Source organism: Nycticebus coucang, chromosome 9 (genome assembly GCF_027406575.1).
Source record: "Nycticebus coucang isolate mNycCou1 chromosome 9, mNycCou1.pri, whole genome shotgun sequence".
NCBI lineage: Eukaryota > Metazoa > Chordata > Mammalia > Primates > Lorisidae > Nycticebus > Nycticebus coucang.
The window spans coordinates 80,496,323-80,520,895 of NC_069788.1; the positions used below are offsets into that span (position 1 = coordinate 80,496,323).

Genomic DNA, 24,573 nt, shown 5'->3' on the forward strand with positions numbered 1-24,573 from the left:
ATCTCAATTATCAGTTTAAATTAGAATTCAAGTTGTTGGGCGGCGCCTGTGGCTCAAGGAGTAGGGCGTCGGTCCCTATATGCCAGAGGTGGTGGATTCAAACCCAGCCCTGGCCAAAAAAAAAAAACAGAATTCAAGTTGTTTTATTACTAACCAGTCATTGCAGTTAAGCCTCAACACATATTTCTTAGCTGTTAATTGTGATAAAATTTGATAAAGAATGAAGAAAGAAAAAGATCCTCCAAGGTTTTGTTCTCTTAGAGGTCCTTTGGGTGACAGTCTAGCTAATGATGCAGTGTCTGTTTGGTGTTAATAAAAAGCGGATCTTCTTTCTATAGCTGGAAGCTCAGCTTGAGGATGCTGTTGCCGAGGCCTCAAAGGAGCGCAAGCTTCGTGAGCACAGTGAGAACTTCTCCAAGCAAATAGAAAGTGAGCTTGAGGCCCTCAAGGTAGTGCTGGGTTAGGGTCTTTACTCTTAGACGGGAGAGAAAGGTTTTCATCCTAATGCTGTTATGTGGAAATCATCTTCCATCACTTGTCCAGATAAGATACAGGGCACATGGGGGAACAGGAGTGACCCCCACCTTCACTACAGCCTCCATTCTTAAAGACTAAGTTCATTTCTTTCCTTCCTTATATAAAAGTTTTAGGTAATTCTTCATAACTCCTCATAAACTAACATCTAATCAGTTCATATCTTTTTTTTAATGTTACAATTTTCTAAATTGAGCAGAGTACAGTTTTGGAAAAGACCCTTCCAGCCAATGGCATGTTGCTGCCTATGTAATAGACAGGCTGGTCATCCATCCAGGGCTAGCTGTGGGGCCAGAAAATAATAAGGAGACCAGGGAGGGGATGAGCGCAGAAGGCTGCAGTGACCGAGTGTGACAAGGGGTCGGTGGCCAGGTCTCTTGGTCAGCTTAGTGCAGCTTGGGTATCCTCACCTGTGAGGTGGGCGCCAAGGGTCTTCTCTCTCTTCCCACCTTGGGCCCTAGACATCTGTTCCTCTCCATTGTGTTTGTCACCTCTTGGCCCAGCCACCAGCAGTGTGGCTTGCACAGACCTTGGCAAACTTGTGCCTGAGGCTCCTTAGCGCTTGCTAAGCTCTAACCTCCTCTCCACATGGCAGCCAGCATGGGCTTGTCAGTCAGAAGTCAGAGTGACTTCTGAGTCACTGTGCTTCCATAGTCAGGGCCTCAGTGAGCTCCTACCGCTCTCCCTCAGCTGCCTACTGCCTTGTCCCTGGTGATATATGCTGCTGCCCAGCTTTGCCTGCCTCTCTCTGTGTCATGAGCACAGCCAGCATGTTCCCACCTTATTCCCTTGACCCTAACCTGTGCCCTTTGCCTCTAACCTGACATCTCACTTTATGTGTCACCTGCCATCTCAAAGGTGCCAATCCCCTGTGTGCCCCCCATTCCTTGTTATATGACCTGTGTTAGCATCTCATCTGCTCCTTTATTGGATTGCTGTCAGTGTCCTCCCGCCTTCAACCTATGAGAGCAGAGACCTCAGTGCGTGACCCCTGTCACCAGAAAGGAGCTTGGCTCTGAGTCAGCCCTCAAAAAGAATGTTTTCATGTGAATAAATGACCAGCAAGCGGTCACAACAGTATGGGACAGAGCCTCTGGGCACCCAGGTAGATCCCCTCTGCAAGGGAGCTCATGTCATTCCCCACATACTGGTTCACATTACCCAGGTCAGCTGTGTTACTTGGTATAGTCCTGGCACAACAGCATTCATTGAGATGGTGCCTGTATGTGGTGAGGATAAAAGAATAATATGAGCCTTGGGAGGACACAGAGATTTGTCAAGTTACTTTAACCTTTATCTTCAGATGAAGCAAGGAGGCCGGGGACCATGTGCCACGTTAGAGCATCAGCAAGAGATTTCCAAAATAAAATCCGAGCTTGAGAAAAAAGTCTTATTTTATGAAGAGGAATTGGTCAGACGTGAAGCCTCCCACGTGCTAGAAGTGAAAAATGTGAAGAAGGAGGTGCATGATTCAGAAAGCCACCAGTTGGCCCTGCAGAAAGAAATCTTAATGTTAAAAGACAAATTAGAAAAGTCAAAACGAGAACGGTAAGTTTTCAATGGGCTCCTCCATTTAGAAAATGGAAGCTTATATCCACTCCATAAATATGAATATTAACCAAGTTATACACTTTTAAAACTGTTTTTCTCACTTACCTTCTCAGGCATAATGAGATGGAGGAGGCAGTAGGGACAATAAAAGATAAATACGAACGAGAACGAGCAATGCTGTTTGATGAGAACAAGAAGTTAACTGCTGAAAATGAAAAGGTAATTTAAGTTAGCTGCATTTGGCTGGGCATGGTGGCTCATGCCTGTAGTCCTAGCACTCTGGGAACCTGAGGCGGGTGGATTGCCTGAGCTCTGGAGTTCGAGACCAGCCTGAACAAAAAGTGAAACACCGTCTCTACTAAAACTAGAAAAATTAACCGGGCATTGTTGCAGGTGCCTATAGTCCCAGCTACTCAGGGGATTGAGTCAAGTCTGAGCCCAACAGTTTAAGGTTCCTGTAAGGTATGGTGACATCATGGCACTCTCCCCAGGGTGACAGAGTGAGACTCTGTCTCAAAAAAAATAACAAAACCTGAGTTTGCCATTTTGTGTGGAAGTTGTAATTCTTTTCATTCTTGAGTATTGGAAGTTGGGTATCTTTTTAAAAACACTGCCGCGTACAATGTAACAACATTTTGGTGAGCTATAGACCACATATACAATCGTGGTCCCATAGGATTATAAAGTAGTATTTTTACTGTACTTTTTCTATGCTTGGATACACAAAATACTACCATTGTGTTAGAGTTGCCTGTAAGAGTCAGTACAATAACATGCTGTACAGGCTTGTAGTCTAGAAACATTGGGCTATACCATATAGACTAGGTGTGTAGTAGACTCTATTGTGTAGGTTTGTGTGATGTTTGCACAGTAAGAAAATCACCTAATGAGACATTTTTCAGAAAGTGTCCTGTTGTTACATGAAATATGACTATATTTTAATTTCTAAATGAGATAATATATTTGGTTTTTTTTATTTTATTTTATTTTATTTTTTTTGTAGAGACAGAGTCTCACTGTACCGCCCTCTGGTAGAGTGCCGTGGCGTCACACGGCTCACAGCAACCTCTTAACTCTTGGGCTTACGTGATTCTCTTGCCTCAGCCTCCCGAGCAGCTGGGACTACAGGCGCCCGCCACAACGCCCGGCTATTTTTTGGTTGCAGTTTGGCCAGGGCTGGGTTTGAACCCGCCACCCTCGGCATATGGGGCTGGCGCCCTACTCACTGAGCCACAGGCGCCGCCTATATTTGGTTTTTTAAATAGGATGTTTTCATTGAGTTAAAAGGTGCTAATTACCCAAAAACACTAGCTCTCTCAGTTTTAAGTTTAGATGACTTAAATTAGATATAATCAAAAAGTCCATATTAATAATTTAGTTTGGGGCTCAGCGCCTGTAGCTCAGCAGCTAGGGCTTCAGCTACATATACCAGGGCTGGCGATTCAAACCCAGCCCAGGCCTGCCAAACAATGACAACTACAAAAAAAAAAATAGCTGGGCATGGGCAGCGCTTTTAGTTCAAGGAGTAGGGTGCCAATCCCATATACGGAGGTGGTAGGTACAAATCTGGCCTTGGCCAAAAACTACAAAAAAAAAAAAAAAAAAAGGGTGGCGCCTGTGGCTCAGTCGGTAAGGCGCCAGCCCCATATACCGAGGGTGGCGGGTTCAAACCCGGCCCCGGCCAAACTGCAACCAAAAAATAGCCGGGCGTTGTGGCGGGCGCCTGTAGTCCCAGCTACTTGGGAGGCTGAGGCAAGAGAATCGCTTAAGCCCAGGAGTTGGAGGTTGCTGTGAGCTGTGTGAGGCCACAGCACTCAACCGAGGGCCATAAAGTGAGACTCTGTCTCTACAAAAAAAAAAAAAACAGCTGGGCATTGTGGCAGGCATGTTTAGTCCCAGCTACTTGGGAGGCTAAGGCAAGAGAATCATTTAAGCCCAAGAGTTTGAGGTTGCTGTGAACTGTGATGCCACGGCACTCTACCAAGGGTGGCCTAGTGAGACTCTGTCTCAAAAAAAAAAAAAAAACGAATTTAGTTTGGGAGCATTACCTGGCACAGGGACCTTACCCAGAGTCATAGCTCAGGGGGGCACAGAGAGGGGGTGATAAGCTGGCTACAGCATATGATCCACAGCAGTGGAAATCTGATGAATTAGGCAAATTATTGCTGCCAGGATCAGCTGGCACCCCCACCCACAGAGGCGCAGGACGGGGTGAAGCCTTTCCAGAGTTTTCAATTGTTGGAGGAAGCTGTCCATTGAGTGGAAGGCTTGGAAAAGTGGGCAGACTTGAATAGTATACAGCGACCACATTCAAATGCCAATTGGAGTGGATTTGCCATAGGTTTGGTGACTTGCAAGGCAGCCATGCAGAGAAAGTCTCAGCAGCCAGGGGGCTGCCATTGTGTGAAGGTCATGAGAAGATCTTAGTTGGGGCCTAAAGCACAGCTGTCTTAATTCCTCCTGCCATGATCAGAACTCCACTCTTGGGACACGCTGATGGATTCCCGCACCCCAGGGGAATTAGGAGTCAGGGGGTACTGTGAGACCTGCCCCTGAAGAATTCTTGTGAACTTTAAGATCCCAACCCAGCAAGGTCTGACTGCTGAGGAAACGGTCAGGTGATCACCGAAGGCAACTAAGTTTAGAATAAGGACCATAGTGGTTGCTGGCTGTGATGTCTTCTAAAAAAACCACAGCACCAACTGGTGTCCCAGTGACATATTGCAACATAACTGTCATCAATAGCAAGTACTGCAGTTTGAAACAAAGGAGGCAGTGAGAAGGAAAAAGGACAAGGAGGTGAACAAGAAGAAAGAACACATAAGATGGAACCAGAAAAATTTGGGCAACTATGAGAAACCAAAATAGAGGAACTCCCCCAAGTGACTATGAGGCACCTACTGCAGAAGACTCCACCTGTGAAGAATTAATGGACTTAATAGGAAGGAAATGTAAAATATGGATGATGAAAACAATAAAAGGAATGGATGAGAAAATGGAAAGACAGAACCAAAAGTCAGACAAGAGATATGTAGAATATAGAAAGGATATGGCAGAGCTTAAGGAAAATAAAGAAGACAATCAGGGAATGTAAAAATGCAGTAGAAAGTATCAAAACTAGGTTAGACATGGAGAAGAAAGAACCTCAGAGCTAGAGGGTAAAGTTTTTGAGTTAACCCAGGAAGTTAAAGAGGCAGAAAAGAAGAGAGAGAAAGCAAAATAGGTGCTTAACTAACTACAAGACTTCATGAAGCATAACATATGCATAATAGGGATTCCTGAAGGGGAAGAAGGTTGTCCCACAGGAATGGAAGCCCTCCTAGAGACTATCATAAATGAAAACTTCCCAAATTTTGCCAAACACCCTGACACATTTCTTTGAGATACCTGTGGAACCCCAGGTTATCTCAACTCAAACAGAGCCTCTCCAAGACACATTGTAATGAACCTGTCCAAAGTCAAGATTTGAAAGAAAAAATCCTGCAAGCAGGATTTAGCACCAACTGACCTACAAAGGCAGAACCATTAGAATGGCAGCAGACTTTTCCACTGAAACCTTCCAAGCGAGAAGAGTATGGTCATCCACCTTCAACATTCTTAAACAAAACAATTTTCAACCCTGAATACTGTATCTTGCTAAAACTAAGCTTCACAATTCATGGAGAAATCAAATCTGTTGTGGATATACAAGCACTGAGGAAGTTTGCCTCAAGACCAGCTCTACTGAAATGCTTAGACCTATTCTCAGCACTAATCACCACAATAAACCACCAGCAAAGTAAACACCCAGAAGGTAAAGGTCAAAATTTAGCTTCAACAGTGGTGGAAAGGATAAAACTACACAACAGACTTTCACCATATAAGATGAATTGAACTCCACCACACTTATCAATTCTTTCAATAACTGTCAATGGACTGAATTCAGTACTGAAGAGGCACAAACTGGCTGATTAGATAAAAAAGCACAAGCCAATCCATATGCCATCTCCAGGAGACACACCTAGCCTTGAAGGACAATCAAAACTTAAAGGATGGAAAACGGTATTTCAAGCAAATGGAAATCAGAAGACAGGAGGGGTTGCAATCTTCTTTCAGATGCAAGTGGATTTAAAGCCACTAAAGTTAAGAAAAACAAAGATGGGGCGGCGCCTGTGGCTCAGTCGGTAAGGCGCCGGCCCCATATACCGAGGGTGGCGGGTTCAAACCTGGCCCTGGCTGAACTGCAACCAAAAAATAGCCGGGCGTTGTGGCGGGCGCCTGTAGTCCCAGCTACTCTGGAGGCTGAGGCAAGAGAATCGCTTAAGCCCAGGAGTTGGAGGTTGCTGTGAGCTGTGTGATGCCATGGCACTCTACCGAGGGCCATAAAGTGAGACTGTTGTCTCTACAAAAAAAGAAAAAAGAAAAACAAAGATGGACACTTTATACTGGTCAAAGGAACAATACAACAAAAAGACAATTCAATTATAAATATTTATGCACCCAACTTAATAGCTTCCAGATTTATGAAACAGACCTTGATGGGTCTGAGTAATATAATATCCCATAACACCATAATAGTTGGGGACTTAAACACCCCTCTGACAGAACTGGACAGATACAAATTTGGGACTTAAATGCAACTCTAGAACAAATGGGATTAATAGACATACAGAGAACACACCATCCCGAAGCTAAGGAATATACATTTTTGTCAGCCCATGGTACATACTCCAAAATTGACCACATCCTAGGATACAAATCAAACTTCAGGATAATTAAAAGAATAGAAATTATACTTCTAAGACCACAAGGCAATAAAGGTGGAACTCAACTCCAACAAAAACATCCCCACACAAAGACTTAGAATTAAACAACCTTATGCTGAATGACAGTTGAATTCAGAAAGAGATAAAAGAGAAAATCATTAAATTCCTCAAACATAACAACACAAGTTACCAGAACCTGTGGGAAAAGCAGTCTTAGGGAAATTTATCACATTATATGCCTACATTCAAAAATCAGAAAGAGAGTGCATCAACAAACTCATGAGCCATTGTATGGAATTGGAAAAAAAAAAAAATCTAATTCCAAACCCAGCAGAAGAAAAGAAATAACCCAAATTAAATCAGAGATCAATGAAATTGAAAACAAAAGAATCATCCAGAAAATTAATGCAACAAAAAGTTGGTTTTTTGAAAAAGTAAATAAAATTATTATTTTTTTTTTTTTTTGAGACAGAGCCTCCTCAAGCTGTTGCCCTGGGTAGAGTGCCGTGGCATTACAGCTCACAGCAACCTCCAAATCCTGGGCTCAAGAGAGTCTCCTGCCTCTGCCTCCCAAGCAGCTGGGACTACAGGCACCTGCCACAACACCTGACTATTTTTTGTTGCAGCCGTCATTATTGTTTGGCAGGCCCCCGGGCTGGATTTGAACCCGCCAGCTCAGGTATATGTGGCTGGCGCCTTAGCCGCTTGAGCCACAGGCGCCGAGCCTGAAAAAGTAAATGAAATTAATAAACCTTTGGTCAGATTAACGAGAAACAGAAAAGTAAACTCTCTAATGACCTCAATCAGAAATGACAAAAGAGAAATAACAGATGCCACAGAGATACAAGAGATCATCTCTGAGTACTACAAGAAACTCTATGCCCAGAAATTTGACAACATGGAGGAAATGGATCAATACCTGGAATCACATCCTCTCCCTAGACTTAAGATGAAATAGATCTCTTGAACAAACCAATTTCAAGAACTGAGATCAAAGAAGCAATAAAAAAAATCTCTGAACAACAAAAACATCTCTGGTTCAGATGGCTTCATACCAGAATTCTATCAAACCTTAAAAAAAGAGCTTATACCCATACTGCAGAAATTATTCCAAAAAATTGACAAGGAAGGAATCTTCTCTAACATGTTCTATGAAGCAAACATCACCCTGATGAAAAGACCCAACTGAAAAGGAGAATTGCAGACCAATCTGATTAATGAATATAGACACAAAAATTCTCAACAAAATCCTAGCCAGTAGATTACAGCTGTACATTAAAAAAGTCATCACGATCACATTTCTTTTTTTTTTTTTTTTTTGTAGAGACAGAGTCTCACTTCATGGCCCTCAGTAGAGTGCCGTGGCCTCACACAGCTCACAGCAACCTCCAACTCCTGGGCTTAAGTGATTCTCTTGCCTCAGCCTCCCAAGTAGCTGGGACTACAGGCGCCCACCACAACGCCCGGCTATTTTTTGGTTGCAGTTTGGCCGGGGCCAGGTTTGAACCCGTCACCCTCAGTATATGGGGCCTGCGCCCTACCAACTGAGTCACACGCGCCGCCCACGATCACATTTCTTAATCTGATCAAAGCCGTCTACGACAAACCCACAGCTAATATTATACTGAATGGAGTAAAACTGAAAGCTTTTCAACTTAGAACTGGAACTAGACAAGGTCGTCCTTTATCACCACTACTATTCAACATAGTGCTGGAAGTTCCAGCCAGTACGATCCAGCAAGAGAATGAAATAAAGGGCATCCAGATGGGGGCAGAGGAGGTCAAACTCTTGCTCTTTGCTGACAATATGATCTTTTACTTAGAGAATCCCAAAGACTCAACCCCAAGACTCCTGGAAGTAATCCAAAAATATAGCAATGTCTCAGGATATAAAATCAACATCCACAAATTAGTACCCTTTGTATATGCCAATAACAGCCAAAATGAGAAGTTAATTAAGGACACAGTTCCCTTCACAGTAGCTTCAAAAAAAAAAAAAAAGCCCTAGGAATATACATAACAAAAGGGGTGAAGGACTTTACAGAGAAAATTATGAAACCCTAATAAAAGAAATAGCAGAAGATGTTAACAAATGGAAGAACATCCCATGCTTATGTCTGGGAAGAACCAACATTATGAAAATGTCTATACTACCCAAAGCAATCTACGGATTCAATGCAATCCCCATTAAAATATCATCATCATACTTTCAAAAATTGGAAAAAATAGTTCTTTTGTATGGAACCAGAATAAACCCCATATAGCCAAGGCAATTCTTAGTAATGAAAACAAAGCCAGGGGTATTACTCTACCAGACTTTCTGCTGTGCTGCAAGGCCACAGTGATCAAAACAGCATGGTACTGGCACAAAAATACTGACATTGACATTTGGAACTGCATAGAAAACCATGAGATGAAATTAACATCTTACAGCCCCCTGATCTTTAATAAACCAAAGAAGAACATACACTGGGGAAAAGAATCCATATTTAGTAAATGGTGTTGGGAGAACTGAATAACCACATGTTAAAGACTGAAACTGGACCCACTCCTCTTATCACTTACAAAAATTGATTCAAGATGGATAAAAGACTTAAATCTAAGGCATGAAACAATAAAGATCATCCAAGAAAGTGTGGGGGAAATACTTGAAGATAACAGTCTTGGGAAAGATTTTATGAAGAAAACTTCCATGGCAATTGCAACAGCAACAAAAATTAACAAATGAGAATTAAACTGAAATGCTTCTGTACAGCTAAGGAAACTAAAGCAAACAGACAACTTTCAGAATGGGAAAAGACATTTGCATTATGAATCAGACAAAAACTTGACAACTAGGATCTACAGAGAAATTAAGAAAAGAGCCAACAATCCCATATTTCACTTGCAAGAGATTAATAGAACCTTCTCTAAAGAAGACAGACGAATGGCTAACAAACATATTTAAAAAATGTTTATCGTTCATAATCATCAGAGAAATGCAAATCGGAACTACCCTGAGATAACACCTAACCCCACATAGAATGACCCACATCACCAAGTCTCAAAGCTGCAGATGCTGACATGGATGTAGAGAGAAGGGAACACTTCTTTACACTGTTCATGGGACTGCAAACTAACACAACCTTTTTGGAAGGAAATACGGAGACTCCTCAAAGAACTCAAATTTGACCTCCCATTTAATCCTGCAATCCCATTACTAGGCATCTACCTAGAAGAAAAAAAAATCCTTTTATTGGGCAGCGCCTGTGGCTCATTCGGTAGGGCTCTGGCCCCATATACCGAGGGTGGCGGGTTCAAACCCGGCCCCGGCTGAACTGCAAACCAAAAAATAGCTGGGCGTTGTGGCGGGCGCCTGTAGTCCCAGCTACTCGGGAGGCTGAGGCAAGAGAATCGCTTAAGCCCAGGAGTTGGAGGTTGCTGTGAGCTACGTGATGCCATGGCACTCTATTGAGGGTGATAAAGTGAGACTCTGTCTCTACAAAAAAAAAAAAAAAATCCTTTTATTATAAGGACATTTGCACTAGATTGTTTATCGCAGCTCAATTTACAGTCACCAAACTGTGGAAACAGCCTAAATGCCCACCAACCCAGGATGGATTAACAAGCTGTAATATATGTATACTATGGAATACTATTCAGCCACTAAAAAGATAGAGACTTTACATCTTTTTTATTAACATGGATGGAGGTGGAACACTTTCTTCTTAATAAAGCATAAGAATGGAGAGGGAGGAATCCAATGTACTCCATTCTAATACGAAGGCAGTAGATGAGCTACTACGAGGGGCAAGGGAATGAGCAAGTGAGGGGGAGCGGTTGGGGAGGGTCACAGTATTTGGCACACGTCTTTGGGGCAGGACACAATTACAAGAGGGTCTTTAATAAATGCGATCAATGTAACCTAATTTTTTGTACCTTCCATGAATCCCAAACAATTAAAAAAAAAAAAAAGTAGTTTGGAAAACTAATGATTAAAGAAAACTTCTTTCTTTGGAAAGAACTTCAGATTTAATGCTAGCATACAAACTGATGAATAATGTGGTAAAATTATCTCATTTCAGCTCTGTTCCTTTGTGGATAAACTCACAGCTCAAAATAGACAGCTGGAGGATGAACTGCAGGATCTGGCAGCCAAGAAGGAGTCGGTTGCCCACTGGGAAGCTCAGATTGCAGAAATCATTCAGTGGTACGTACGTCCTGTGAGACCCTCCACACTCAGACTGCAAGGCTCTCTTGCTTCCACCTCTGTGTGAACCTGTCCTGTATACCATGGCCCATGCCATGAGGCCAAAGTACAAGTCTCACTGCTATTGCCTCTGAACTTCTAATCCTGGGGCAGCAAGTCTGTCCATTGATTGTCATTTTGCATAAAAGGTGTAGTAACCAGTTACCTACTGACAGTTTCGGGTTGAACTGTTCATACCCCGTCACAGTCTTGGTGAAACAGGAGGTGGAGAGTTTCTTAGGCCAACTTCAGGAGGTGCTAGACAGACTTAGAGTAAGCTGGGATCCAGCCCTCTGGTCACAAAAGCCTTTAACTTATAGATAACTGGCATTGTAACTAATAGGATGCTGTGTCACCATGTCCTAAGCAAGGCAGGGAACATCCATCTTCTTATTTGTCTCCTCTCATGGGTGTATGCTTTATAAGACAGAATGTCTGTTCCTTCCTCTAGGGTCAGCGATGAGAAAGATGCCCGGGGTTACCTTCAAGCTCTTGCTTCTAAGATGACTGAAGAGCTAGAGACTTTGAGGAGTTCTAGTCTGGGATCAAGAACACTGGTGAGTTTTGTTCTAAAGCCTGCATTTTTATTACTAAAGATTCATTAATGGTTTTATTGCAAGTATGAATAGGACTTCACTACTTATGGAATTTCAGTGATGGGAGAGACTTTTGTTTGACCTGTGAACATTAACCCTAATTTGAGGAATTCTAGCATTTGTCAGCTATCAGATTATTAGAGTGTCTTTTGATATCATTCAATTTTTTAGCAAATAATTATTGAATACTGGGCTCTGTGATACAATCTTAAATTAGCGGGACTGGATTCTGCCCTCTGAGAGCGTCGGTAGGTTAATCTGATCATCCATTTACTCAGGCAGTGTTGTGTGTATCCCTGAAATCCCAGAGTACAGCAGGCCCTGGGCTGAGTGAATACCCAGCCCTACCCCTCCTCTTCCTGGGCAGCAACACCCCTACATCAGGGATGTCTTATTTCCATTTTTCCAGGTCCAATTTGCCCTTTTAAAAAAGTATGTAAGGCTTGGCACAGTGGCTCACACCTGTAATCCTAGCACTCTGGGAGGCCAAGGCAGGTGAATTACTTGAGCTTAGGAATTTGAGACTAGCCTGTACATAAGTGAGATCCTGTCTGTACTAAAAATAGAAAAATTATTCTGCGTTTACTAAGTTTCACCTGTACCCATTCTAAGATGCACCATAGATGTGGCCCCACCCATTACCCACCAAACCTCCCCCCTCCCTCCCCCTTCCTTGGACCTTTCGCCATAGTCTTGTGCTATAGTTGGGTTATAGCCTTCATGTGAAAGCTATAATTTAGCTTCATAGTAGAGCTGAGTACATTAGAAAATGCCATGAAGGCTACGTTGAACAGTTTGATGAGAATATTTCAGATTGTATATGAAACCCGCACATTGTACCCCTTGATTGTACTAATGTACACAGCTATGACTTAACAATAAAATAAATTTAAAAAAATAACAATAATAAATAAAATGTGTAATTAATAGAAAAAAATAAAATTATTTGATGATAAAAAAAAAATAGAAAAATTAGCCAAATGTAGTGGTGCATAGTCCCAGCTACTCAGGAGGCTGAGGCAAGAGGATCACTTGAGCTCAAGAATTTGAGGTTGCTATGAGCTAGGATGCCAAAGCATTCTCCTCGGGTGACAGAGTAAGTAGTCTCAAAAATAAAGAAAGAATTCTGTGAATAATTTACAGAATTAAGAATAAAGGGATGGTGAAAACAATACAGAATTTTATCTTATAAGTTTAGTTTTGTAAACCCAAATTTTTATTCAACATTTTTTTAAAATTTATTTCAGGTTAATTTATTCAACATTTCTTGGTTTGAAGGTATATTCGCCCAAAAGCTCAGCATCTTTGAATATAGTTAACTGCTAGCCACCCCCACCCCCATTCCCCATCCTCTCCCACCCTGGGTCACACATGAACCTGACTATTCTACCTTGGCCTCAGATTCACTTCTGATTGGTTCTAGTTTGTCATTACTCCTCAGTCTTCTTGTATTCCTTTCTTCAAAACACCGTGCTTTTGAAAAATGTTGACAACTCATACCTCTATTGAAGAAAATGGCCATGTTCTTTTTTCCATATTGGGAAAATTTCATTTTCAGATAAACACCAATTAGAATGATAAGTAAATTTTTTCATTTCCATGTTTTCTCTTTTCTGCCAGTTATGTTTACATACACTTTTTTTGTGTATGTGTGACAGAGGCTTTTTTTTTTTTTTTTTTGTAGAGACAGAGTCTCACTGTACCACCCTCGGGTAGAGTGCCGTGGTGTCACACGGCTCACAGCAACCTCTAACTCTTGGGCTCACGCGATTCTCTTGCCTCAGCCTCCTGAGCAGCTGGGACTATAGTCGCGCGCCACAACACCTGGCTATTTTTCTGTTGCAGTTTGGCCGGGGCTGGGTCCAAACCCGCCACGCTCGGCATATGGGGCCGGCGCCCTACTCACTGAGCCACAGGCGCTGCCCCGTGTGACAGAGTCTTATTCTGCCACCCTGGGTAGAGTGCTGTGGTGTTATAGCTCACAGCAACCTCCAACTCTTGGACTCAAGTGATCCTCATGCCTTAGCTTCCTGAGTAGCTGGTACATACACATTTTTTCCAGTACTTATGAATTGCATTAAGTAAATTTTGTACACTAACTTCATAAAAGATTGAAATACTTTTAGCAAAATAGGATGGCTGAGATTCTCAAATAGGATTTTGAGATAGTTGCAAAATATTGTATGAACAACTCTTCTTGTTGAAGGACTAACTGGATGAGAATATACTTCCCTTTTGTCCTTAGAGGTGTATGTTGTTCGATCAGTTCTTGAGGAAATTCATCTAGCAAATAGTCATCTGAAGACTCACTGAGATTTCTCTCACATTTTATTAGCATCTGGCTTCTGTTCCCCTCACCCACTTCTAACTTTCTTACAATAGTGAAACATCTTCCTCTGTCAATTTTCTCTACTGTTATGAGGGAAAATGAAGAATTCTCAGTTATGTTCAATGAAACCTTAAAAATAAGTCTACCAATCTTCCAAGATGGTTATCTCCAGACTTTTTTTATAACTCTTAAAAGTTGCTACATTGGATGACTTAGTAAGAAAATGGAAGAATAATGTGATCCAGCTGCATTTTTTACTTATGCTTCATCCTTGTACATCATTTCATCATTCTTCACTTTTCTTACTATAGTTTTTTTTTATCATAGACAGAAATGGGTAAAGACTTAATTCCTAGGATGGTGAAATAGCAAAATGTCATAAGAAATAGGAAAAAGATAACTGAGACCTCATACTGTATTAGATTTATAAAAGTGATCAGTGAACAGGTATGGAAATTGGACTACAGAATCAGTTTTACTCTAATAAGGTAAATTTCATTTTTTAGAAGATTTATTATTTTTTTTTTATTGTTGGGGGAATTCATTGAGGGTACAATAAGCCAGGTTACATTGATTGCATTTGTTAGGTAAAGTCCCTCTTGCAATCATGTCTTGCCCCCAGAAGTTTCAGAAGATTTCTAAGAAAGAATGAAAGTCATAAAATATAGGAACTAAAATTGGTTCTGGTGGTCCTTCTTATTTACTGAATGTTGATATTAAAATATAATAGTAATATTTTAAGATTAAAGATAAATTGCTGATTTGTTAGCTTAAATTTAGTTTAATAAATAGCTTCAAGTGCGTTTTTAATATCTTAATTAATATCTAAAGGATCCACTTTGGAAAGTTCGCCGTAGTCAGAAGCTGGATATGTCTGCACGGCTGGAGTTGCAGTCTGCTCTGGAGGCAGAGATCCGGGCCAAACAGCTTGTTCAGGAGGAGCTGAGGAAAGTCAAGGACACAAATCTTACCTTTGAAAGGTACTTTGTGCTGTGGTCAGAATATCAGTAGGAACTGGGCCTATGTGACTGGGCAAGCTCTTGCTTTCCTCATCTGGAAAGTAGCCACAGAAGTGCCTGCTGTCTTGCAGGCCATTGCAAGGGCAGTAAGGTCAATGGGCAGAACTCTGAAGATTGTAGAGTGCCTGGCACTCGTTAAGTGCTTAATAAGACTCAGCTGAATGAGTGTGTACATGTGCCTCACCTACTGTGGGAGTGCTTAGTGCTCTCAAGAAATAGTGTGAGCAATATAGATCCATGGTTTTGAAATGCTGGGGTCTCTTTCAGTGTGTGAAAGGAGGTGTTTGTCCCCCACCTCACAGCCACATGTCTGACAGGCACCTCTCCGGCACCTTATTCACCTTGGTGTGCTGTTCAGTTCATCAACTCAGAATTTTTCCTTTTAAGCTAAAGCTTAAAGGTAAATGTTAAAATAGTAGTTGAAGATGACATGTCTATTCAGAATTCTTTCCCTAACTTCAAGAAACCATAAGAACACCATTTTTACACAATAGTAAATTCAATGAATAATTTATTAAGAGTCTACCATTTGCAGGTAGTGTTTCATATGCTAAGGATAAAGCCAGGCCTCCCTGCCTGAGGTAGCAGCTGTTGGTGTGAGAGGACAGGGCCAGCTCTGCCATGCCCTGATACTTCTCTGTGAAGTAAAGTGAGGATTGTCATTAATGGGATCACCAAATCCCAAATCCTGTTAGTTTTGGGCTAAAAAAAGTTAATAGTAACAGATACCATTGAAATTCAATACCATTGAATTCTGACACACTGCTTTATGCTGTAAGAACTTTGTTCTGTTAAGTCATGTGACCTTAGCACATCCCCATAAAGCAAGTTACCACCATTTACAGATGATAAGATCAAAGTGCAAACTCACGGAGGTGATACAGTTTGCCCACTGTCACCCACTGATAAGTGGCAGAACTTTCCCTCTTAACTGCACACCTCCTGCTCTCAGTGACAGCCTGACTTTCTCTGTTCCTGATATAAAATCTTAGGAATTGCCTGGTCGCCAACACTCATGTGGTCATGGTGTTCTCTGGTAGAGTCTACCATCTTGCTGATTGTGGGGAAGATATTTACAGGCCTGACAGCTGAGTAATCGGGGTTATGTGTCCTTGGAGAACAGAGGACTCACCTGGAAACAAGATTAGGAATATCAGAAACTCCCTTAGGGCTTCACAAGATATACCTTGATAACCCATGACTTAAACATCCATCATTAAATGTTTATAATTTTGAAATGTTTATATTGTCCACAGTGTGCTGTATAGAAAGACCTGGTGTGTGCTGAGCACCTGTCATGTTCTGACACACTGCTAGCTGTTGGGGGAGAAACCCCTGCCCTGATGTACATTGAAGCAGCATATGGATGACCTTTTAAAGTTTGGTTTTTTTTTTAATTTTAGTAAACTAAAGGAATCTGAAGCCAAAAACAGAGAATTATTAGAAGAAATAGAAATTTTGAAGAAAAAGATGGAAGAAAAATTTAGAGCAGATACTGGTAAATTAAAATTATGTGGCTCTGAATTATTTAAATATAAGCTTTTTAAAATGAATGCTTTTGTTTTCATTGTTCTCTTTAGATTACTAGGTTTTTAGTTATGTAAAGCACTTATATAATTCCAAAGGCAAAATTTGAAAGGGTATATTCAAAGATGCCTTCCCCAAAAGTAACCACAGTTTCTGGTTTATCCTTCCTTTGATCCATCTAAAAAACATAAAGCAAACATACACACACAAAGTTATATATCCTTGTATTCTTCTAGTTACACAGAAGGCATCATTCTATGCTGGGAGAGGCCACTAGACAACAGCTACACATGCATCATGGTGGGCTATACCAGCCCTGGAGTGTGGGTGCCATGCTTCCCCCTAGCATTCACTATCATAAAACATGCTTTAGTGAGTAGCTATGTATATAAAGCATTTCATATTTTTGTCAGTCTTGGGCATAAATTTCTAGAAGTGGGATTTGCCTGTTCAAAGAGCAAACATACATACACACTGGTGCTAGGTGCTAATAGATTTCCCTCCAGAAGAGTCTGTACACTTGGACTCCTTTCCTTGGGGTATGAGGGGTTGGTTCCCTGTGTCACTGTCTACCTACATAGTATAATTTCAAACTTTTGGACTTTTATCCCTCTGAATAGGTGATAAATAGCATCTCAGTATAGGTTTAACTTACATTTTCCTAACAAGTAAGATGGAGCGTTTTTTTGGTATGTTTAAGGACAATTTGTATTTATTCTGTAAAGTATAAAAATACAAGTATTTGTATCTTGCCCATTTTTAAAAATAGAAATTGTTAGTGTATTCTGTGAAGTATAAAAATACAAGTATTTGTATCTTGCCCATTTTTAAAAATAGAGATTGTTAGTGTTCCTAATTTCTAGAAGCTTGTTGCATAGCAAGGATTAGAGTCTTTTTTTGTGTGATGTAAGTTGCAAGTTTTTTCCCAATTTTGTTGACTTTGCTTATGATTTTTTTGTGTGTTCCAAGTAAAAGTTTTTAATTTTTGTTTATCAAACTTAATCGTTTTTTTTAAATCATAGTTCAGAAAAAATTCCCAAGTTTGAGTTGTTTAAGAGGTATACCCATGTTTTCTTCTAATACTTGTATAGCTTCCTTTTTTTTTTTTTTTTTTAAGGCAGAGCCTCAAGCTCTTGCCCTGGGTACAGTGCCATGGCATCACAGCTCACAGCAACTTCCAACTCTTGGGCTCAAGCGATTCTCCTGCCTTCACCTCCCAAGTAGCTGGGACTGCAGGTGCTCGCCACAACGTCTGGCTGTTTTTTGGTTGCAGTCATTATTGTTTGGCAGGCCCAGCCTGGATTCGAACCCGCCAGCTCAGGTGTATGTGACTGGTGCCTTAGCTGCTTGAGCCACAGGCACCAAACCTTTTTTTTTTTTTTTTTTTTTTTAAGATTACTGATTCATATGAAATTTATTCTGATTTACTGTTTGAGGAATATATCTAGTTTTATCTTTTCCCTGTAGCCATAGTGGTTCAGCACCAGTCATTAAAAAGTTCTCTTCCCTACTAATTTCACATATGATTTTTATCATATATGAGATTACTATGGACACTTGGGTCTGTTTTTGCATTTTCTACCCTGTTCCTCTCCAAAACCACTTGATTCTAATTATAAAAGCATTGGTGAAATCTGTTTTACTATCTCGCAGATCTGTTGCTCCTCTCTACACTCAGCCTACACACCCCTAGATTCTTCCTTGATTATTTTATTTTTTTTATTTGTTGATCCCTTCATATTCTTTAGGATCCTTAGTTACTCTTTCAAGTTATCTTTTTGATTCTTGTTCACCTCTGGGGGTTTTTATAAACGGTATCACATCAAATTTATTGGTTAACTTACATAGAATTGACATCTTGATGACATTGAGTCTTCCTATCTTAAAAATAAAATGTAGTCTTTAATTTTTTTTTACCTGTACTATTCTTTGTTTCTTTCTTATAGGGCTCAAACTTCCGGATTTTCAAGATTCTATTTTTGAGTATTTCAACACTGCACCTCTTGCACATGATCTGACATTTAGAGTAAGTACAAGTGAATTTTTGTTAAGTAGAAATAATATAATATGATTTGACTACCTATGGGACCACAAATACACCAGTAAATTACCATTTGATGTTTATCAGTTATCTGACACATATTGACTTGGTATTGTTAAATGTGTAAAGTTAAGAGACATTTAAGGTATTTGAGCTGCTCTCAGAGATGCTTTATTAGCTCACATTAAGTGGAAATGAGATTGACAAAATGCTTCAGGGGGGCGGTGCCCGTGGCTCATAGGGGAAGGGCACCGGTCCCATATGCCAGAGGTGGCGGGTTCAAACCCAGCCCCGGCCAAAAACCACACACACAAAAAATAAATAAATAAATAAAATAAAATCTAAAAAAATAAAAAAAAAAAAAAAGCAAAATGGCAAAAATTTAAAGAAAAAAGAAAATGCTTCAGGGGAGAAATCTACACAAACCTCTGACTGAGTAGTATATTTTAGGTTACTTTTTAAATACATATTCTTATGCCACAGAATATAGTAATTTAGTCATGTTAACATTTTTGTGACTTCTACGTACATACAGTTCAGCCTCCGTGGTTGATGGAAAAGACCCAAGTGCTGGAGCGGAGGGTGACACAATTGCTGAGTAAGCCAGCTCCCAAGGGAGCTATCAGAGAAGCTCTCTGTCCCCTGGTGAAGAATTGTTTGTCTTCCTAGGAAGCAGCTGTTGAGTAGGAAATAGTCCCACCTCCTTCCTTTATATGCCACAGGCTTTTAGTGGTATTACATGGAGACTATAGTATAGCTTTTCTCTCCTTTTCTGAAACAGCCATTTGCAGCAAGCCAGAAAGTTGGAATAATGAAAGAGATTCTCATTAATAGAACTTCCAGTGAAGTGGTAGTTGGTGGTACTGGCTTCTCAACTTTTTATTTAGAAAATTTTGACCCTATAGAAAGGGTCTCACCTGGCATTTTACTGCATTTGCTTTTTCTTTTTCCATGTACACATAGACTTTTCTCCCCTGAACTTATTCAAAAGTGATTTGCAAGCATCTGTGACCCCAAAATACTTAGGCATTGGTTTCCTAGATAAAGACATCTCCTAGGGAGCCACATGTCATTATCACACATGACACACTTGCACTGGTGGCATAGTATAGTCCATGTCCAGATTTCTCTTGTTTCAGTTCTTTATAGCTAGTTTTTCTTCCCAGTTCTGGCTCCACTAGATCATGGATTGTATTTAGTCATCAAGTCTCTTTTGTCTCCTTTAATCTAGAACAGTTACCTCCATTTTTACTCCCAGACCCCCCACTTTTTGTGGCAGTGATATATTGTCCAGACCAATTGGCTTATAGACTGTCCTACATTCTGGATTTGTCTGATGTTTGTTGAACATTTTGGCATGAACTCTATACAGAAGATACTGTGCACTTCCCACACCCAGGGGTCACTTTGCCCAGGATTGGTTGTTAGGTTGAGGTAGTATCTGCAGGGTTGCTGCCTTTGTAAGCAAGGAGCAGTCAGCAGGTGACCATTTCAGTCTATACACCAGCCATCTTCCTCGGGAGTGGGCTGTACCAGCCATCATTGCCTAGATCATTATTATAAAATCCTAGCAGGTTTGTATTGTTCACAACCGTCTGAGCACACACCTTTTTACCTTCACCTATCAAAATGTTTATTTTTTCAGTCAAGTTGGCAGTGCTTGTCTTTAACCTGAAGTCCTCAATTTTGAAGAAGCAATGTATTTTTACTGTTAATTGCTCACCAGTTTTTTGGTACATCTGTTGCTGGATGAGCTGTGTGCCTTTTTCATCCCTGTGGTACTAGACACCATTGTGATGAGGAATATGTGAAGATTCCAAAGGAATAGATAGTAGTTGTTCATAGTATGCTGGTGTCCATGAAAGCAGCAGCTTTTCTATAAAATTGTGGACAGAGGGGCGGTGCCTATGGCTCAAGGAGTAGGGTGCCAGACCCATATACCAGAGGTGGTGGGTTCAAACCTGGCCCCGGCCAAAAACTTTAAAAAAAAAAAATTTTGGACAGAGTAGAGAATCTAGTGGCAGGTGGGTGTTCAGCCATCAGTGAGTGAGTCACAGCTGTGGACAAGTAGTATATAGTTTAACATGGAGACAGAGGCCGTAATTTTTATGCCTTACTCTCTGTATGCAGCACGCTTGCAGTTTTTAATCCTTGTCTAATACCTTAGTGATTTAAGGAAGAAGGGCATTTACTATTTTAAAAAAAAAACCTCAGTCAGGTCTATGTTAGGAGTTGTGTCCAGATTCTGAAAGTCTTTGAGAAGCTTCTGTTCTACTTTGCACATGTTAAACTTACTGCTTAATACTAGGAATGGTTTTCTACCAAGATTGAATCAACATATTTTTATGCCATTGTTTACTGGGTGGGAAATGATCGTTTTTATTCCTCCTGTCTATTATTATCAAGGTCTCACTCTCCTCCTCATCTGCATCTTCTCTGCTAGCCTTTTGGGAGGAAGTAAGTGACTGCCAGTGCTGGCTTCCTGTGGCTTTCACTCCTGTTAATGAAAAGCATTCTCAGTTCTCTTGCTTAATTTGCATCCTTTTGATTAATTAACCAACTAAATAAACCTAGTAGGGCTTTTACGTGGGTAAAATTAAATTATTTAACATTGTTTTGCTCCTCGTTTATCTGAAGACGGAACTCTAACTCATTTAACAGACCTTATTTATGGAGCAAATTTGCTTACATTTTTTAGCTTTGATAATTAGTTAATTCATCTAGCCTTTCCCCTGTGAAGTTGTTTAGAAATTCAAATACTGTAGCATACTCTGTGTGTGTGTGTGTGTGTGTGTGTGTGTGTGTGTGTGTGTGTGTTATATGTGCTGCTGCTATCCCATCTGAATTTGGCTCCTTCCCCAGTGCCTAATTAATTGCAACTTTTAGAAAGTATTTAGCTGATTTCGTTCATTGGGATTCTGATGTGGACACAACACACAGCTTTAAACTGCTCTTGGGGTACCTTCTTACCTACATCTATGCATTAGCATACTGTTTCTTTGTGCTAACACTTACTACTAAGGATATATTAATATATAGGGAATGTGGGTCCGTAAATACTGATGGCTTTTGATGATGAACTAGTAGTTTCAGAAATACTTGTTAAAATTGGTGTTTTTTAAAGTGATTTTGGTGAGCGGCGCCTATGGCTCAAGGAGTAGGGCCCCAGCCCCAAATACCAGAGGTGGCAGGTTCAAACCCGGCCCTGGCCAAAAACTGCAAAAAATAATAATAATAATAATAAAGTGGTTTTAGTAACTTTAGCTTCAAATAGATCGTTGTGAGATTTATTTGGAACTGTTAAGTTGTTAGAACAAAAGAAAACATTGCTTCCTTGCATCATAAAACTTTCAGGGAAGTTCTTACTCATGTTCTTAGTTGATGTTAGACTCTGTTGATGTTAGACTTTTCCTCTTGATCCCTGAAATGAGGTTAAGGAGCATTTGGTGGGTGGGCACAGTGGCTCATCCCTGAAGTCCTATCACTTTGGGAACTCAAGGCAGGAGGATCACTCAAGACCAAGAGTTCAAGACCAGCCTGCCTAGGCAACATAGCAAGAACCTGTCTCTAAATACAAAATACAAAAATACAAAATACAAAAATTCACTGGGGATGGCAGCACACCTGTAGTCCCAGCTATTCAGGGGCTAAAATGAAGGATGATTTACGTACAATTCCATCTTACTGTGAGCTGTGATGATGCCACTGCCCTGTAACCTGGGTGACAAAGTGAAACCCTATCTCTTAAATAAAAGAAGCATTTGGCTAGTTGATCTTAAGGCTTCAAGGTTTAAATAAAATGACTTACGAATAAAATAGAAGGGTTGACATTTCTGGGTCATCCCCTTTAAATGGCTAGGACAAGAGGCTGCAGGAGAGTGTGGGGAGAGGCAGGCTTATACAGGGATGGGTAAAGCGTACGGTTTCCACCTTTGGCAATAACTGTGCCTTGTCAGACTCTCTTCTGCCCACAAGGTTGCTACTCCAGCCTCAGAATGCCAAGGGAAATGGTCCTCAGGGAAGGCAAATGAGCTGGGAATGGGGTAGGAACTGTGAGGGGTAACAGGATTCAGGAGTAAGAACCACTGGGACTGCCCGGCCCTGATAGAATGTACTTTTTAAATACAGAAGGTGTAAGTAGAGCCTGAATTCTATAGAATAAGTCCTTTCACTCCCACTGTTTCTTTGTTTTCACAGACCAGCTCAGCTAGTGAGCAGGAAACACAAGCTTCTAAGCCAGAAGTGTCCTCATCGATTTCTGTGGCTGCAAGCACAGAGCAGCAGGAGGTAAGACAGTGTTGCCCTATTGATCCTCTGAACCCTGGGTCCACCCTCCTGTGCATGTGACACAGCCTGCCCTTGATGAACAGGCACCTAAGTCCATCCTCCATTTTCATGATTACTGTCAGTCTATCAGCTAGATGAGAGAGGCTGTGGCAGATGTCTCAACAATGTAGCAGATTAAAAATGTAGAATTATTAATTATTGATAAATTCTAGAGAGAAATAAATCCCAAATGGGGTCTGATGGTTCTGGGCTAGGCTGATGCTCACCTATTCTGCTTGTCTCCCAGGACATGGCCCGGCCCTCGCAGAGGCCACCTGCTGTGCCATTGCCCACCACTCAGGCCCTCGCCCTGGCTGGACCAAAGGTAAGGGCCTTCCTTGCTTTTCACTTGGGGCACGTTCTTAGTTGTAGAAAATAACTTTTTTATAAATAAAATGAACTTAGTCATTTTTTTATGCACACAGTAAGACCCTCATGAATGGTATGTAATCTAGGAAGCTGTCAGGACCCCGTGTTTCCAGCCATGCTGTATGAATGCATTTTAATTGAAAGTTCTCATTGTTCAGTCTCCCCATTCTCCTTTCCTCACTCCCCAAACCACATATGCCTCTCCACCAGTAACCACTCTGTGGTATCCACTTCCTTCTCCAAAGTTATTTTCATTTGTCTATCTCTACTTAGAGAACCATATGCTTCTGGGTGAGAATTTTCCCCCCACCATAAATAAAACTATACTGAATGTGCAGTTTTGAACATTGTCTTTGCCTAAATGCATCTTGGAGAGCTGTGCACATTGTGCACACAAGTCTTATGTTATTCTTCATGCTGGCCTTGGGCCCTGCTATAGGATTCCCTTTTTCATTTCCATAAACACCAACACAGATCATAAAATGTCCATGTAGGATAGGGCTCTGTGCTTCAAGCTTATCAAACATTTAGCCCTGTGTTCCTAGGATGGGCTTTGTTGTAATTGTTAACACTGACAATGGCTGGCCTCTGTTTATGGTTTTACCCATAGGCAGCCATGCTTGTTAGAGATGAGCTAGGGTGTTTTTGTTTGTTTGTTTGTTTTTTGAGACAGAGCTTCAAGCTGTTGCCCTGGGTAGAGTGCCATGGCATCACAGCTCACCGCAACCTCAAACTCCTGGGCTCAAGCAATTCTTCTGCCTCCACCTCCCAAGTAGCTGGGACTACAGGCACCCGCCACAACGCCCGGCTATTTTTTTGGTTGCAGTCGTCGTTGGTTGGTGGGCCCAGGCTGGATTCGAACCCGCCAGGTCAGGTGTATATGGCTGGCGCCTTTGCCGCTTGAGCCACAGGTGTTGAGCCTAGATGAGCTAGGTTTTATGTGAAAATAACTAATGGCTTGGCTTTGGGACTTAGACTCCTGGAGAGTCAGGGACCAAGTTGAGAGGTCATTTATTTGGATAACTCAGACCAGCTCTGCAGGGTGCATGATGTGTTACTCATGATTGTGCTGGACCCCTCCCACAACTCAGCTCTCGACCTGCCCACCTCCCCACCCTCATCTTGCCTCTGATTTCTAGAATTTGTCTTGGTCACCTCTTTGCTTCCTACACATGGTTTCACCTATATCTATGTCTGCCTGAGAAACCTATTATTTTTGCTGTGCTGAGCTTCATAAACTGCCATTCTGCCTGGTCTACACTGTGATTTTCCACCCTACATCTTGTTCCATTGTCAATTCCATCATAA

The 24,573-nt window shown here is 41.2% G+C and overlaps 1 protein-coding gene across 4 annotated transcripts in view; it reads left to right on the forward strand.

Annotated features, from left to right (window-relative positions):
• The window catches only part of CDC42BPB (CDC42 binding protein kinase beta), a 161,894-nt gene that overhangs the window by 115,105 nt on the left and 22,216 nt on the right, over window positions 1-24,573 (forward strand). For all 4 annotated transcript variants that reach the window (XM_053601241.1, XM_053601238.1, XM_053601240.1 and 1 more), the window contains exons 14-23: window positions 339-449; window positions 1,838-2,082; window positions 2,199-2,304; window positions 10,895-11,019; window positions 11,510-11,615; window positions 14,815-14,963; window positions 16,406-16,500; window positions 18,476-18,555; window positions 22,768-22,857; window positions 23,144-23,221. In XM_053601241.1, coding sequence (XP_053457216.1) covers window positions 339-449; window positions 1,838-2,082; window positions 2,199-2,304; window positions 10,895-11,019; window positions 11,510-11,615; window positions 14,815-14,963; window positions 16,406-16,500; window positions 18,476-18,555; window positions 22,768-22,857; window positions 23,144-23,221 — 1,185 coding nt within the window. The remainder of the gene's footprint in view (window positions 1-338; window positions 450-1,837; window positions 2,083-2,198; window positions 2,305-10,894; window positions 11,020-11,509; window positions 11,616-14,814; window positions 14,964-16,405; window positions 16,501-18,475; window positions 18,556-22,767; window positions 22,858-23,143; window positions 23,222-24,573) is intronic.